General features: G+C 33.7%; 3 protein-coding genes, 1 long non-coding RNA gene and 1 other non-coding gene across 5 annotated transcripts; 2 read left to right on the forward strand and 3 right to left on the reverse strand.

Annotated features, from left to right (window-relative positions):
- The first annotated feature begins 5,017 nt into the window (after positions 1-5,017).
- Positions 5,018-5,999, forward strand: LOC135792289 (uncharacterized). Its single transcript, XR_010548234.1, has 2 exons — positions 5,018-5,444; positions 5,718-5,999. It is a non-coding gene; the product is annotated as an uncharacterized lncRNA (long non-coding RNA).
- Positions 5,548-5,619, reverse strand: TRNAW-CCA (transfer RNA tryptophan (anticodon CCA)). Its single transcript has one exon. It is a non-coding gene; the product is annotated as a tRNA-Trp (tRNA).
- Positions 6,000-8,030: 2,031 nt separating the features above from the next.
- Positions 8,031-9,069, reverse strand: LOC135792288 (S-phase kinase-associated protein 1). Its single transcript, XM_065302916.1, has 2 exons — positions 8,927-9,069; positions 8,031-8,783 (listed from the first exon to the last, which is right to left on the reverse strand). The coding sequence occupies exon 2, from the start codon at positions 8,781-8,783 to the stop codon at positions 8,295-8,297; it is 489 nt and encodes a 162-aa protein (XP_065158988.1). The 5' UTR covers positions 8,927-9,069; the 3' UTR covers positions 8,031-8,294.
- Positions 9,070-9,627: 558 nt separating this feature from the next.
- LOC135792220 (uncharacterized) lies at positions 9,628-13,124 on the forward strand. The gene is made up of 4 exons (XM_065302831.1): positions 9,628-9,862; positions 11,497-11,651; positions 11,750-11,860; positions 12,720-13,124. Exons 2-4 carry the CDS (start codon positions 11,509-11,511, stop codon positions 12,952-12,954), a joined length of 489 nt encoding a protein of 162 aa, XP_065158903.1. The 5' UTR covers positions 9,628-9,862; positions 11,497-11,508; the 3' UTR covers positions 12,955-13,124.
- LOC135792219 (mitochondrial ornithine transporter 1) lies at positions 13,033-15,167 on the reverse strand. Its single transcript, XM_065302829.1, has 2 exons — positions 14,666-15,167; positions 13,033-14,016 (listed from the first exon to the last, which is right to left on the reverse strand). The coding sequence occupies exons 1-2, from the start codon at positions 14,730-14,732 to the stop codon at positions 13,169-13,171; spliced, it is 915 nt and encodes a 304-aa protein (XP_065158901.1). The 5' UTR covers positions 14,733-15,167; the 3' UTR covers positions 13,033-13,168.
- Positions 15,168-15,679: the final 512 nt, after the last annotated feature.

The raw sequence follows: 15,679 nt of genomic DNA on the forward strand, positions 1-15,679 counted from the left end.
CTTACCAACACTGGAATATTGGTGGCATCGAGAGTGTCTTCATGCATGGATGCCTTCCTATTTCAGTCCAAATGGACGAATTCTATGTATTTATTCGGTATTTATCAAATATTTCAAGATATACAATATTTATATATTGTTATGGTTCTGTAATAAATAAATGTCGAACTAAAATTAGTAATTGGAATGTTTTTAATCGTTTTGGTATTTTATTCTTGTCCAAAACTTTTAAAATTAAGATTTTGGGTTAAGTTACTTTCCAAAACAGCCACTAGAGGGTATTACATGATACAGAATATGAAAAATTGCTAAATTTTCATTCATTCATTTTAATCATCAATTTTGATGATTTCCATTTGCATCACAACATAATTTAAATACTGTTAATATATTTTAAACGAAATATAATGTAAATTTATAAAATTTATGTTTTTATTGTTTTATTTATATTAAGCGTGTAAATAATTGACCGCCTTTCGCGGAACGTATGGCCTGACGCCAAAATAATTCTTTTCCTGAGCATTTATAATTTTATTCTTTATATTTGACGTTTAATTAAACCGTCTGTAATTGTTCGTAGCATATTTGATTTGTATTTATTGTTTTCCTTATTTGCTTTCTTGAAAGCATAATTAAATTAATTACAAGCCCAATTTTACAGCAATTAATTATATTATTATTTGGTCACATTAAAAAGTAATTATATAAAAAATTATTTTCGGTGACAACTGCTTTTACTTTTCGAATAATAACATGATTCCAAAGTCTTTTGTATAAAATATCTAATGTGTTGAACGGTTTAGTATGTAACAAGAAGAAATAATCTCAAAAATAAACAAGGTAATAATTTATATCTGTACATAATTGATTTTGCTCGGTTGAATTTCCGCAACGCCATTAATAGAAGTGCCCATTTTGCGCTGCGCTGTGTGGACGTGGGTGTGAAATAACTACAAATTGTAAGATATCACCAATGCATTGTAATCATCGTAAAGTTTATAAACTGTAAAGTGTATGTATTTATCAGTGTAGAAATATGTTTATACGAGAAAGCAGATGTCAACTTTTTTGACTTGTTACTAAACATAACCAAATATGCTCAAATTCATCAACCTAACCTAAAACGCTTAATTAGATTCCCTAATAGATTTGGAAATTATGAATACAAATTGTAGAAATGAATTTCTATGGATGCAAATAATTTTTTTTAATTGTAATTTTAAACTTTTTCCTGAAACTTGAAATTAAATAAAGTGAGAGTAAAAAATTAATTAGTTCATAAGTATTTAAGTATTTAAGTTAACTAAATCCAATTAAATATTGCATTTTGTCTAATGCAAGTCTAGCTTCTAGATAAGTGCATAATTTTAATACACTAATCACGCACTTACTTGCATATAAGTATTATATGTATAAATACTGGCACCGCGATTAAAACTAGCGTGGAAAATGCTTCCAATCACGAATATGACATTATCGACTCCATCATTATTGCGTGTGCGGCGTGTGGATTACATTTCGACTGTTACAAGAAGCATTACATTACATTACACTTGAAAGAATTCAATATTCAGCATGTAACATGTTTTTAAACATTCAGACTGCAAATATCTGTTATGCAAGAATCACGAGAAATTCTTCTTTAGTTTTCAACTGCTTCAAACTGCGTGGAAAACAAGAATTTACATTTATTGATGTATAATGTACAATATAATGAAATTACAAGTAGTTGGCATTAAGCTAACTTATTCATTAATGCTTAGGACTTAAATTGCGTAAATGCGCAGTTGCAATTTACAGAAATTTTTATTTTTATTAAAATATTGGAAATCCGAATGTTTGTGACGCTTTCACGCAAAAACCACCGAAAAATTTTTAATACATTTTGGTGTAGATACATTTTTGTCCAAGGAAAAGCAAATAGACTACATTTAGACATAAAAATAAAACTTTCAGGGCCTAAAACAAGGAATAAAAGTGAAGATGATAAGTTAATCATCGTTATAGTTATCATCACTACATAGTATAAAGTAAAGTCGCTTTTTTTTCCGGTCCCTTTGTTCGCTTAAATATTTGAAACTACGCAACGGATTTTGATGCCGTTTTTTTTAATAGATAGAGTGATTCAAGAGGAAGGTTTGTATGTATAATAACATCCATTAAATAGTGGAGAAGTACTGTTATTTTTGAGGTTTCTAATGTGATGTCGTAAATACAAAGTTTTCGATTATTCCCGTCTGCTCTTTGTGCGATGCTTCGTAGCTTCCCCCTCCAAGCATAGACGTGTGTATGTGTGTATGTGTGGGTTGAAGTTGACCGGTTGATGTTTTTGTTTGGAGAAGGAAAGTCGCTTTCTCTGTCTGTCTCTTTGTATGCTTAAATCATTGAAACTACGCAACGGATTTTGATGCGGTTTTTTACTTCCGTGCGAAGCCGGGGCAGGTCGCTAGTATATGATAAACCTAGGTGGCGCTATTAGCATTTGACATGTCAGTAAATAAAAATGAAAAGTTTTACCGAAAACATTTCTTTGTATAATGTTAACCAGAATCTAAAGAGTAATTAAATAGGCTACTTTATATATTAAAATATGCTCATAATAAATAATTACCTAATGTCATTGCAATTAAACACTGATTAATGATTGGATTTTATGCGAGGCGTTGCAGATGACGAAATACAAATGCGTGTATCATGTTAACAGAAATATCCACGCACGCACCTTAATTTTTTTCAAAAAGGAAGTAACACATCCATAGTTCAGCAATATTTTTGGATATATAAATGTGTGGGCTTGCAAACAACATATTATTGGATAGTGTTAGCATTAAGTGTTGGTATGTTTGTTAAAACATGTATGAGATGATGAAATCGAAGATTCATTTCATGTGGATTTCTAATCATTCTAATAATGCGAAAATGGCACACTTGTCGGTGCATCTGGAAAGATCAGCCGCCGCTCGCGGCTAATAAAAGTGTTATGTGGGCGTATGATTATGATTTGCACTCTCACTCGGCGCGCAACAGTTGCCAAGACTGTGTGTATGTAATTAACTTTGCAATTATTCGAATATCGAACACTCTGCATGATATTAGATTATGTAAGGATTGAGTAGGGGTGACTTCAATCATATATTCTGTATAGTGTATATACCAGTATAAAACAAACTTGGGTTAGTTACAGCTTTTATAACTTGAGAACCCGTAAACAGATTTTGATGATTTATGATTTGTTGGATTTGTCTCAGAATCAAATAGGAGAATAACTATTCAAAAATTTTAAAAGTTGATTTAAAGGGTGTTAAATAAAGGATAAAAACGTGATTATTAAATTAAGTAAAACAATGTAGAAATTTTAACCTGAGTATGAATCTGGGTCTTCATTCACCACTGAACTTTTTGATCACAGTATGTATTTGTATGAGTTGCTTAAAAAGCGCCAAAAGGTGGCGCTGCCAGTTAAACAATGGCGGCACTCAGATGTCACCGGGTTTAGCAGTTCAAACATCAAAATTTCCGTTTAGCATTTAAATTTCTTGTGATAAATTGTGATCAATGAACAGCAACACAAAATACGTTCTGGTTGATTACATGCCAGAGAAGCCTTGCGAAATGGACGACGCAAATGTACATGCTTTTCGTAATGCGAGAGGCGGCGACGACTGCGATACGCAAATCGTCGCAAAAGTGATGCGTGACATTCGCAACATGTCAGACCGGCAGCAATTGCTTTTCGGTGCTGCTGTAGGCTTCCTCAGCGGCTACCTGCTCACCAAGACCGGCAAGTACGTGTGCATCTGCTTCGGTGCGGGCGTGATCGTCCTGCAGCTAGCTGGACAGAACGACTACATCAAATTCAACCTGCTGCGCGCCCTCAGCGCCGATGATGTGCATCGCACCACAACTAGCGAGCCCAGATCCCAGGGTATAAGACCTATTATGGCAAGATTCTTCAGAAAGCTGCATTCTTTCCTGTTGGAGCAGCCAAACTTAACGTCGGGAGTAATTGGCGGATTTCTGATTGGTATTGGATTTTCGTAATTGAATAAAATCTTTATATTGTGATTTTGTTATCTGAAATGAAACGAAAGTTTGAGAAAAAATGTTAATCAAGGTGAAGAGTTGAAAAGTTTTATTTCAGAATCTGAATTATTTATTATGTATAATGAAAAGGGAAACTCAACGAATAGAGTGCTTAAACGATTGACGATGTTTAGTGTTCATATTTTACGACTTCCTAATGGATGCCAAAGGTTGACTTGAACGATTTTATTGCTTTTCGATTTAAATTATCATCATCGATGCGTGGTTGGTGCGTGTGGATGTTGTAGACGAAAGATTGAGCAATATTTTATGCAATAAAAAAAAACTTTCAAAATCCGGAAACGCCAGGTAACAGTTTTGTTAGTTGTCAATCAATTTAAAATACCATGTTTAAACATATACGTAAATTAATTTCTTTAAGTTTACAACGACAAGTTATAAAAATTTAATACTTTATTCTTTGTTTGCCTTTTTGCAATTACAATTATTACCGTAAATGTAGTTTTTCCTGCTGTTTAATACGTTGAGCCATTTCTACTTGTTTTTGACGCGCCTGCGCTTTTCCATCTTCCGCAAGTTTGCTTTTTGTGACACCAACTAACTTCTCTTTCTCTTTTCGGTTATCTTCTAGTTTCTGGTTTATATCTTCAATAACCGTTTTTACCATTGTGGCAGTATTTTTGTCTTACAAGTAATAAATAAGTATTCAATGTAAGAAGTTAGCGATACACACTCAATAACAAAATTTATTGTTGTGAATATAGTTAAAGTTTGATATTGTTATTTATTACAAGCTAATCTTATCTAATCATTTATCTAATCAAAGGCATCTGTACAGGCACCTACAAAATGAACAATTGCTATTCGAAATATTCGCAAATACTGCGCTAATTTTCCGAAAATGCTCAATGCTTATTCAATGGAAATATGTAAAGTTATAGAATGTTATCATAGGCAACCCATTATACACTTAGCGTTTGAAAAATTAAACTCACTACAAAATTGAAGTATAAATCAAAGAATTTCTTGCAAATAAAATTATATTACTTGTATAACCTAATAACTGCAAATTTCATCATATTTCCGCCCCAAATCACTAATATTATTCTGACCTTAACATGAAATTGTCATCTTGACATCCTAATACTTGCATTTATACGTATTATCAAATCATTCTGTTCAAATGAACACAAAGGTCCAAATTAAATGGATTGGAAAGCCAAGAAGCACATAACAGAACAATTGAATTTACACTGCCACCGCACCGCACCAGTAATCAAGATCCCTGCTCAACATAAAATTGACATTCGAAGGCATCGCCAGACTGTCGTTAACTTGGTACAAACACAAATAGGAAAATGCAATTGTAAATTTGACCGCATAGTAAAGAATACACAAAGGTAATTTTAAATCAGCGCAGAATTTAAAATTTGTTATATTTATCAAATAGTTTTAAACTTTACCTTTTTTGATACACAATAAACAAAAAGCTAGGCACAGCTGTGACCCCGACGTGATTTGAACACGCAACCTTCTGATCTGGAGTCAGACGCGCTACCGTTGCGCCACGGAGTCGTTGCTACGCAGGAATCACAATTTTAAATTAGAATAGAATTATATGAAACTCTTATTAATTAAAATTATATTTAAACTTTTGTTTTTATAACTTACAGATGCAGCCAAACACGAAAGTCCGGTCTAATTCTATACAGCCTGATAGTATTCGTGATAGCTGTTCTGTGTATTTATGCAGCAATGGTTTACGGTGCAATTGTAGGGGCTGCACAATGCTCGAGAGACGACTTTGGATGTGCACACACTTTGTGCGCAAAGCTTGGCATTCCGGGCCTTCGGTTTAAGCGAAATAAGCAGCATGGAATTATGTAGTGTACATGACAACTTGCTTTTTTATAGTTATTTTATTTTATCGAATAAATTTCTTTTGTTTAACAAAATATTGAAGAGAAAATACAATTAAAACACCTAAAATCGACAAATCTAAATTCATACTGTGAATTATATACTAAAAATAGAATAATAGAAACAAAGAACGTTAATAGTAATAATGATAATTATTTGTGATGATAAAATAAAGATTATAAGAAAATGAAGTTAGGATACAAAAATAGTACCTACGCGGTAAAAACTTGAAAGTTTTCATTTGCGAAAGATTGCGATAGACACCGCGTCAAAATTGCTACAGCAAAAACACTCAACGTTAGATTTACAAAGAAGTTCTTGGTTACATTTGGAATCTTTAAGCAACTCTATTTTATACCAAACCGCACCCCATCCCTCAGGCAAAGTTATTTCATTAAGTTTTAGAGACTTATACGGGAATGTTCTAAAGTTCGATATAGTCAATATAAAAATATTTGATCGGAATAATATTTCATAACAATAAATACCCAAATCTGCAAAGTTGTTCCGAATTTTCTCGTGTTTATCTCTTACATGAGCACAAAAATTATGTGCTCTATATTCCTTCCAGCACACTGAGCATTCAATTCTTCTGAAAGCACACACCATGTTATGCTTATGCATATCACTTGGCTTTACAAGTTCTGCACACCCATCATCAAAATTCTCGCATGGGAATTCATAATCTGGTAATATGCGTTTCAAGTTGATTATTAGATCAATCATCTCTCCTCTACAAACTGAACACTATTTCCTTGTTTCAGAGGCACATGTAACACAAACAAAATGCGCATTCTTGCATTGCCTAACATCAGACAATAAAAGTTTGAAGCATACGAGACAACTAGCAAATGTATTCTTTACCATTTCATAATTGGCAATATACATACTGATTTCGGTATTTTTGTGAAGTAATGAGGTACTAAGCAATAAACCATCAACATTTTCTCCACTGTTGATTAAGGTTTCAATTGGATATTGAATTCCATCCAGGCGCATTTCAATGTTTTCAAATTGATAAATAATAGTAAATGGCATACTTTCCGCATTCGGGCCAAACAAATGTTTTCCCACCTTGATTGAAACTGTTTCATCTAGAAATTTGATGAAAACAAGAAAATAGTGATTTTTGTAATCAGCTACAATGATGTGATCCAGTTTCTCTTCAAGATCCAATTCAATTGTAATTCTTAATGAATCAAGTACTATTTTTTTAACATTCTCATGACCAGACAAATGTTCCAAAAATAAAGCAACATCATGAAACAGCTCTTTATCCATTGGACAAGTAACATTAACTGGTGGTGTAGGTCCAAACACACAAATTGGCACATGCTTTTGAAACATAGAATAACCATCAGTAAAGTTGCATTGCTCAAATATGCACGGAAATCGAGCGGTACGTAAATATTTCTTAAGAAAGTGATTCACAACCATTAAACCTTTACTCTCCAGATCTTCAGACTTATAGCATGGTTCACAGTAGTTCTCATTTTCAGCCTCATCTTCACATACTATGGTATATATTTCAGTGATGAATACTTTTGTACATTTTGAACAGAACAAGTGTTCTTGCTTCAAATTTGAATGGTTCATTAAATTGAATTCTTTTACATAGGGTTCCATATCTATTGGTTATTAGGCATCTTTACTAAATAGTATTGAGTTATAATAAAGAATAAATATTACCTGCTTACTTCAATCGGCGTCCCAAAAATAAAATCAAAGATTTAAGTTTTAATGATCAAATAACTACCTGCGAATGCCCGAACTTTTAATAACGATTAAGAAAGTTCAAAAGATCGATATTATTTTATCTTATCTTATCTTTCAAGCAGTTATTTGTAAAAAGGAAATTTTCACTTTTTTTTAGCGTAGGCAACCCAACATTCCCAGTACTCATTTCAGTTATTTTCCGTATAACAAATACAAATTGTGTGTTTTAGCGTTCTGCCCTCGTATATTCCACATAATTTAAATGTTTATCAGGTTAATATAAACTCATTCTCCATGTCCGAAACAATGAGAAACATACGTACGAATAACACAATAGTTCCTGGGGAAAATTATTTTTAGTCAAACTAGCCTGGGACTAGCTGTATTTATTATTATATTGATTGAACTTGACTAAAATCGACAAAAAAGAAATATTAATTAGGCTCAAATAAAATATGTAAAATCTTGACGGCTGCTTTGAATTTACAATAATTTCCAGTGTAAATTTATTCAATACTCAATCACCTAATGAAAAATAAAATAAAAGCCTACCACACTGTCACATCCATAATACACAGTATTAAAATAGAAAATAAAAACGTGTATAATTTGATCTATTTCTCCTCACACCATTCATTCTCCTTCTTCACCTGCTCCTCTTCGGAGGCAGTGAAATCGTTCTTGATATTGAAAGTTTTCCTAATCTCTTCTGGGGTCTTGCCTTTAATCATATTAGCAACAGTTTTGCAAGTCACATCAAGTAAGCCCTTGATGTCCAAATAGTTAGCAGCTAAGATGAGCTCAAAAAGTGTGCCCTGGTCAACTTTAAGAAAGTCAGCATCCCAGGAGGAGATGTCATCAGTGCGTTTTTCTTTGTTCTCATCATCCTCTGGTGGTGGTGGGTCATCCTTGTGGTATGTAGCCCACTGGATGACCTTCTTGAGGATGGCGGAGTTAACATTTGGCAATGGAACTGCCTCATCTTCATCCTCATCCATTCCAAGATCTTCCAGCATGGTTTTAATGGTGACAGAGCACTTGGCAATCTCGACGTCAACCTCAAAGTTCTCTCCGTCGGAGGATTGCAATTTAATAGTCGGCATCTAATCAGAATTTCAATTTTTCAATACCACAAGTTGATTCCAAATAACGAATGCACACAGTGAAGGAAATTAAACAAAATATATCATTCTCAACGAATTGAATTATTACGCATAGTTATAGGGATATTAAGCACTATACTTACGTTTAAACAGGTCAATAGCTTTGCAAAATAATGGGAGAATGTTGATTTGATTCCACTTTACTGAAATGTGACAATGCAGACAAAATGAGCGGCAGCCTGCGACTGTCCCGCATGAAATGACGCTGTCATTTGAAGCGTCATCTATGAATCACTTATAACTGTAAGATAAAAATAAAGTATTGAAGTAAATAATGTACAGACCAATAGTAATACAAATAATATAAATCATTTTTGTGATAAATAAATAATATGTACCATTGATTTTATTTAAACTCTAGCAATTTAAAATGTTTGAATTGAGACAATATTGCGATGCTTGCGACATCTGGGAACCACTTTTAAAACTGATTTGCGCCAGTGGAAGGAAAAGACCAGAAATAAACACAAAGTAATTATTAATTTTTCTTTTTATGTCCAAGTCGTCTTTAAATGCACGTTTAAATTTAAACTTTAAAAGCAAAAAAACTACTTTTACAGTCAGTATTTTTTGAATTTATCAATGTAGAGTGTGATAAAGTCATACAAAACTTCACAGTTTTTTTCATTTTAAGTAAAGTAGATAAAAAATAATTCAAATAAAAAAAACGATTGCTTTTCTAATAATTATTAAAGCAGGATAAATTTTACTTATTATGTTAGTATTAGTACGTTTAATAACAATTCATAACAGACAGTATACCAGCATTGAAGGACAACAAATTTTGGCGGAATTTCGTCCCAACCGAGATGAGGGACCGCGCAAAGCGCAAGACTGGAAATTTTGTTAAAAGGAGCCGCCTCACGCAACACGCAGTCAGTTGTCCTGACGAAAACGAATGTTTGCAACAAGCATGGACGGTGCAAGAGATTAAAGTTGAACCAGTTGAACAACATTCGCACGTCAAAACATCGACCACACGCAAGACAAAATAATATACAACTACGAAGAATTTAAAAGTAAGTAGATAAATATTTTTTAAGCACTAAATAACTTAAAATAATCAATAACAACAAAAGTAGACAAAAATTTAAAATTCATTAAAAGCACAGTTCAAAACGATTGTGAATGATGCAACATTTGATTTATTTACTTAATATCTGACAATGCATTACAAGAAGAAGAAAATTCAACTTGTGCGCATCAATAGTTCTACTTCATGGTAAAACTTTTGGATCAAGTTGAATTATAATTATTAACCTTTCATCAGTATCGAAAGTTCACGTTTTTATTGCGTGTTGGAAACAGTTGCGAATTGAATCATAAAATATTTGATATAAAATTCGCATTTGAATAGAGCAATAATAATAGTAATAAAATAACATTTGTTACCAACCAATCAAATAGTGTAATCATTTTATGAAGTTGCATAAAACACGATTTTACGATTTCCAAACAAATCTTCGATTATTTTCGGCAAATATGAAAGCTTAAACACTCAATGGAATCTATTGATGCGATTCAGGATTGACAGATGAATGAAAATGTGTTTAGATTGTGATTAGACGTCACGCATTCCGGAAGGAATACATAAACCGTTTTACGCAAATACCCACCACGAATAAATGATTGCAATCAATCATCGATCAATGCGTCTGTCGGCCAAGAATGTGCTTTGTAAATATTTTCAACTCTTTCTTTCAATCTTTCACTTTTCACTTGGTCTTCGAATATGCGTAGTTAAATATTTATTAAATCAAGGTAAAACGCAATAAAGTCGCGCATTCCAACCGGTTTCCATTAGATGGAAAATAATTGGATTTTCATTGGATGAGATGCCGAGGCGTGGGAGTGTAATTAAATTGTCACGCGCGATATCGAGTTGAGTCATTTAAATCGTAATCGTGTTTTGTTGATGTCAGCTGTGTACGATTCGATTGCGGGAAGTGTTGAATGCTCACGAGGTGGACGGAAGCGAATTGTTGACCCGTACATTTCTGGTCATCAGGGTCGCCGGCGCCATTAACACACTGACGGAGCTTCAAGCTGATGTTAAATCTTGCGTGAAATACGGACGCATCGCGACATTTTCCACGAATTGTTGCGGACGTTGTGGATGCGATTTCGTGCATGAGCAATTCGCGTTTTGAAATCATTATCACTCTCGCTTTTCAACTGTCTTAGCTAACCACTGGGGTAGAAATCAAGCCGCATCAAGTGTTCAAACGACCCAACCGCACTAGTCTGTCATTAATCAAACTTTTGCTTGTTCATTCAATTGCAGAATCATATTTATCTACCAAAATTATTGATGAAAAATTACAAAGAATTTGTTTGAGAAAAATAGTTGTTTTGGAACTATCTTCTTTCTTTTTAAACAAAAATTGGTCAAATCAGTCCTGTACTTCTAAAATTTTAATGAAATTAATGAAAATCAACCCATTTTATCTATGTATGAAGATAATTTTAAGAAACCGGCTATTGTAGTCACAATTAAACAAAATAAACCTGATTCAAATACTAAATAAACTTTTCATCAGTCAAATTAAGTTTTTGACATAACCAAAGTTAACCTAGTTGGTAGGCAGCACAAATAGCATAGAAATAATATAAAAGTATAAATAAAACTTTAACTAAACACATTACTTTGCAGCCGTTTATCAGAATGACAATAATTGGCAAAAAATCGTTGTCAATCAGCAGTATTGGCCATTTCCGGCACGCGACATTACTCTTTACGGCGCTGTTGTTGATCGTCACGAACGGATGCGCCGCCGGCGAGAAGGTTGACTTGAAAGATCGTTGCATGTAAGTTGTTGCAAGCTGCAATAAAATCCCAAGTCCAATTTCGACAAATCAAATCAATTTCATTTACGCTAGCAACTTTATTATTTTATTATTTCCAGGAAGTATCCGCTGCATTTGATGTGCCGAGGCAGCGTGATGAAGCGAGGCGTCCCAAAAATTCGAAATTTGGACATGATCTTCGACGATTTCATCCGATCGAAAATACCCAGGTATAAACATTGTCATCGCTATAATAGCTAAAACTATTTTATGACACATTTGATCAATATTTATTCTGATAGAAGAAGCCCCAATAAATTTTGACCCAAGACTTGTATGCCCAAGTTAGATAAGAAGCTAGTGCAATATTTTTCAAGGCCGTGATCTTCTTTATCGCCCTTTACCCTTTGTGTAATAAAATCCGGGTCTTATCATAGTGAATTGCGTCATGAATGCGTGGAAAGTGAACGAAAAAAAGCGGAAATATCATTCTTCACAGTGTTGTTATCCTTTCGCCGCACAGCGCAGCAGGAAAAAAGACGCGGTAGTAGTATTACATTGCAAAATTATTAATATATCATGCAGAATGACACTGAGTACTTCAGATTTCATACGGAACTTGATATTCCACTTAAAAATAAAATGTGTTACTTTTTGGGAAGCAACTTCAAGCGTGCTTTAAACACGATTATTAACAATCGCGTGTTTGACGTCGTTTTCTTCTATCGCAACAGTTGTTTGCGAAGTGTTTTGTATTCGTTGGTGTCATCAGACATCTAAAACGATTAATTTTATTACGTGCTTTTATGCATAGTACAAATTATCGTAAACAAGTATTATCTGTTTTTCATAACCTTGCATGATGTAGGCAACCAAACGAACAAATAAATAATTTTAACACAAAAATGTCTTTTGCACAAAATTTTGCAAACGTAAGACATTGGTGTTAAAAGTGGATCACTCTCGAAGTTTCACGTAACAGTACAGCCATGTACATGGAAAACTCCCCCAAGTCTGAAACTAATAATTACATTACTTGAAGATTCATGTCGTGCTTGCAAATTAAGAGGCCTCTGTGTGAATTTGCAGGTCTACATCCGAATGGGAGGAGTATCCTCACCGGCGAAATAATCTACTTAGTAGATTAACCAAAAAAGAGCGCAATGATTTGTACGACTACTACATGTCCACCAAGCAGGCGCAACACACGAACCGATCGAAACTTTTCGACAGTTTGCTGCCAGGACGAATTGCGCGGGACGCGAATGACGCAAATCCAGCGGTCGGTTTCATCTCGTTCCTGGAAAATTTAGAATATAAGTAGATCACGATCAAATAAATACAAACTAATGAAGAAGAAACAGTATTATACAAATAGAACTTATTTATATTTATGTCACAGTATTTTTTCAATATTTATTGTAGTCAAATAAAACACACGAGACAAAAACATTAACTAAAATAATAAAATTCGAATGTTTGAGCAAATTATAAGTTAGTGAACTTTTTTTTATATATATAGGTGTAATTAGTAATAACTAGAATATTTGGTGCATAAATCTCTTGCTGTATTCGTACGTAGCGAATAATGTGGCAGTTGCAGGTACGGTCCTGACTAAAGTCGGAAGTAAACCACTGAATAATGATGCAATGCCTTCCGTCCGGAGCATTTTCATTGCTAACGTATGCATACCTATACTCAATCCTTGCACTTGAATTCTTGACTTGATTACGTCTATTGGGTACACACTGATCCAGAAAACTGTCCCACCCACAGCACCGGCTACCATGGTCTTACCCAAACCGATATCGTCTTTATTCTGCCCCTCTTTGGCTAGCAACACGCGCATTCCTTCGTACCCGCCGAAGAAAAAGAAATAACCTGGCATCTCACGCGCTAGTGTTGGCACTAACCCTCTGAACAAACCTCTGGTACCCTCTCGACGATAGATGTCGCAGGTTAATGCAAACGGTCCAATTCTTTGCACGACATTGCCTTTTGCGATTTCAATTTTTTGCATCTCGTACATCGCCTGCAGTTTGCACTTGATTAGTTCGGTTGGAGTTAGTGCTATGGATGAGAAGAAAGATGCAAGACAGCCGGCTAGACCGTTACTGACGATGCTGAGGTTCTCGATTGAGTCTGTTTTTGTCGCGTATTGTATCACCTTCTGGCACATGCCGTAGCACATGAAGAGGACGGAGTTTTCGGTGATGTTTGCTACCAGAGCGGGGACTGTGCCCGCATATAGACCTTTATAAATGCCATCGTGTTTCAAGGTTTGCACGAAGCATCCAAACATGTTAGTGTACAGTTTTGGGAATGTTTGCATTTTTACTTTGATTGTGTCCAAGGGTTGTCCTACGTATACCAAAGCAACGCCACCTATTTAATTAGAAAAATTTGCATTTATTTCCACGATTTTCGATATATCTTCTAAACTAAAAGAGATAGCAACTAGAAAATTACAGATTATGGAAGATAGGAAAATTCTCTATCAGATTAAAATATAAAATAATTATATTTCCTACAGTAAAAGGTCAAAAAACACCATTAAAAGTGCTAAAAATTGCAATTTTTCAATTTTTGACGATTTGTTTCAATTGCGAATATCTCGTAAACTAAAGAAGATAGAGAAGAACGCATCTCAGCATCTTAATCTACGCACAATTCTCTATAAAATAAGATGGTTAAATTAAAAATTTAAAAGATGAAATTTAAATTCATAAAAAAAAATTGTGCTTGAAAACTTATTTCCATGATTTTTGACAGTGAATATCTTTTAAACTAAAAGAGATAGAAACGAGAAAATTATAGATTATGAAAGATTGGAAAATTCTCTATAAGATGGAAATTTAAAATAATTTAATTTAATGGGGTAAAAGGTCTAAAATCGCGACTGAAAATGATAAAAATTGCAAATTTTCAATTTTTGATCTATCAGATGGAAATTTAAATAAAAATCATTTACACTAAGTTTTAACCTTATTTCCAATGAAATTATTCCCCGATCTCTATAAAATATTATCCTTACCTAAAAATCCAGCTGTGAAATCAATAACACCATCCTTGGTGTTGTTCGAAGACGAAGATACTGTCATGATGAATCTTGTTCAATTTTACGCACGACTGATTTAAAACGCCCACGGAAACTCCAATTGAAAAGAAAATTACTTCAGTTTGACAGGCATCCAACTAAAAGAACTTTTCAACTTTCATTTACACTGTTTGTTTCGTATTATTTAATAAATAATCGTTACACATTTAATGACTGTCGCGCATCGTCGTCCGTGACTACGACGACACGACTTACGACATAATGAGATAAACGCGTTTATGCTTCGTGCGATAATCTTTTGGTAGTCGCTAAAGCAACATCGGTATCAGCCGATTACGAACGCTGCGATTTATCACACAGAAATACACTTTTTCGATTTATCAATCCGTCAGGCGCGAATGCATGAGCACATGTCACGTCTCGCGAGGTTATATTTGACTGCGCGCAACCGACTAGCGCGATTTAAGTAAAGTAATCAAACACTATAGCACAGGTACACAATAACTCATGCAGTCAAAGTGATTATGACCCAAAAAACAAGTTTGGAGGAGGAATTTTAATGAGTGTGATGTTAATGAACACCATGACGTCATAAATTTTAGATTTCAGATTGAAATAGTGAATGACAATTGAATATTAAGTAAATTTTACTTGAATTGCATCAGAATGTTTTTAAATTTCTCTATTGCTTAGTAAACTGGAATTTACTATAGGCAACTTAATATACACCCACCAAACTTTTTATTTATTTTTATTTATTAGTTAACTTAAGTTTTCTTTAATTTCAATGTAAAATGTTTTTATTATATTTTAGTTCTCCTAAAATTTATTGTATTATATAAGAGAATAGAATGTATATTGTTTTTAAATTAAAAAAAGTTTTTATCGATGATAATGGCATTAAATAATAAACGAAGCCTTTTAACACTCCCAAACTAAAAAAAGAACAGATATACAGACATGATTAGCAAAAATAATTGTGTCTAGGAC

The sequence above is a fragment of the Atheta coriaria genome, unplaced genomic scaffold, assembly GCF_025399875.1.
Source record: "Atheta coriaria isolate IRGN ID8LTWV9N9 unplaced genomic scaffold, Caltech_Dcor_3.1 hic_scaffold_5_pilon, whole genome shotgun sequence".
NCBI lineage: Eukaryota > Metazoa > Arthropoda > Insecta > Coleoptera > Staphylinidae > Dalotia > Dalotia coriaria.

Bases quoted from the DNA above. Each gene is read 5' to 3' on its own strand.
- LOC135792288 (XM_065302916.1), bottom strand. From the start codon at position 8,783: ATGCCGACTATTAAATTGCAATCCTCCGACGGAGAGAACTTTGAGGTT.
- LOC135792220 (XM_065302831.1), top strand. From the start codon at position 11,509: ATGACAATAATTGGCAAAAAATCGTTGTCAATCAGCAGTATTGGCCAT. The intron at 11,652-11,749 runs GTAAGTTGTTGC...TATTATTTCCAG, and splicing joins GACTTGAAAGATCGTTGCAT to GAAGTATCCGCTGCATTTGA. The intron at 11,861-12,719 runs GTATAAACATTG...GTGAATTTGCAG, and splicing joins ATCCGATCGAAAATACCCAG to GTCTACATCCGAATGGGAGG.
- LOC135792219 (XM_065302829.1), bottom strand. From the start codon at position 14,732: ATGACAGTATCTTCGTCTTCGAACAACACCAAGGATGGTGTTATTGAT. The intron at 14,017-14,665 runs GTAAGGATAATA...CTAATTAAATAG, and splicing joins TTTCACAGCTGGATTTTTAG to GTGGCGTTGCTTTGGTATAC.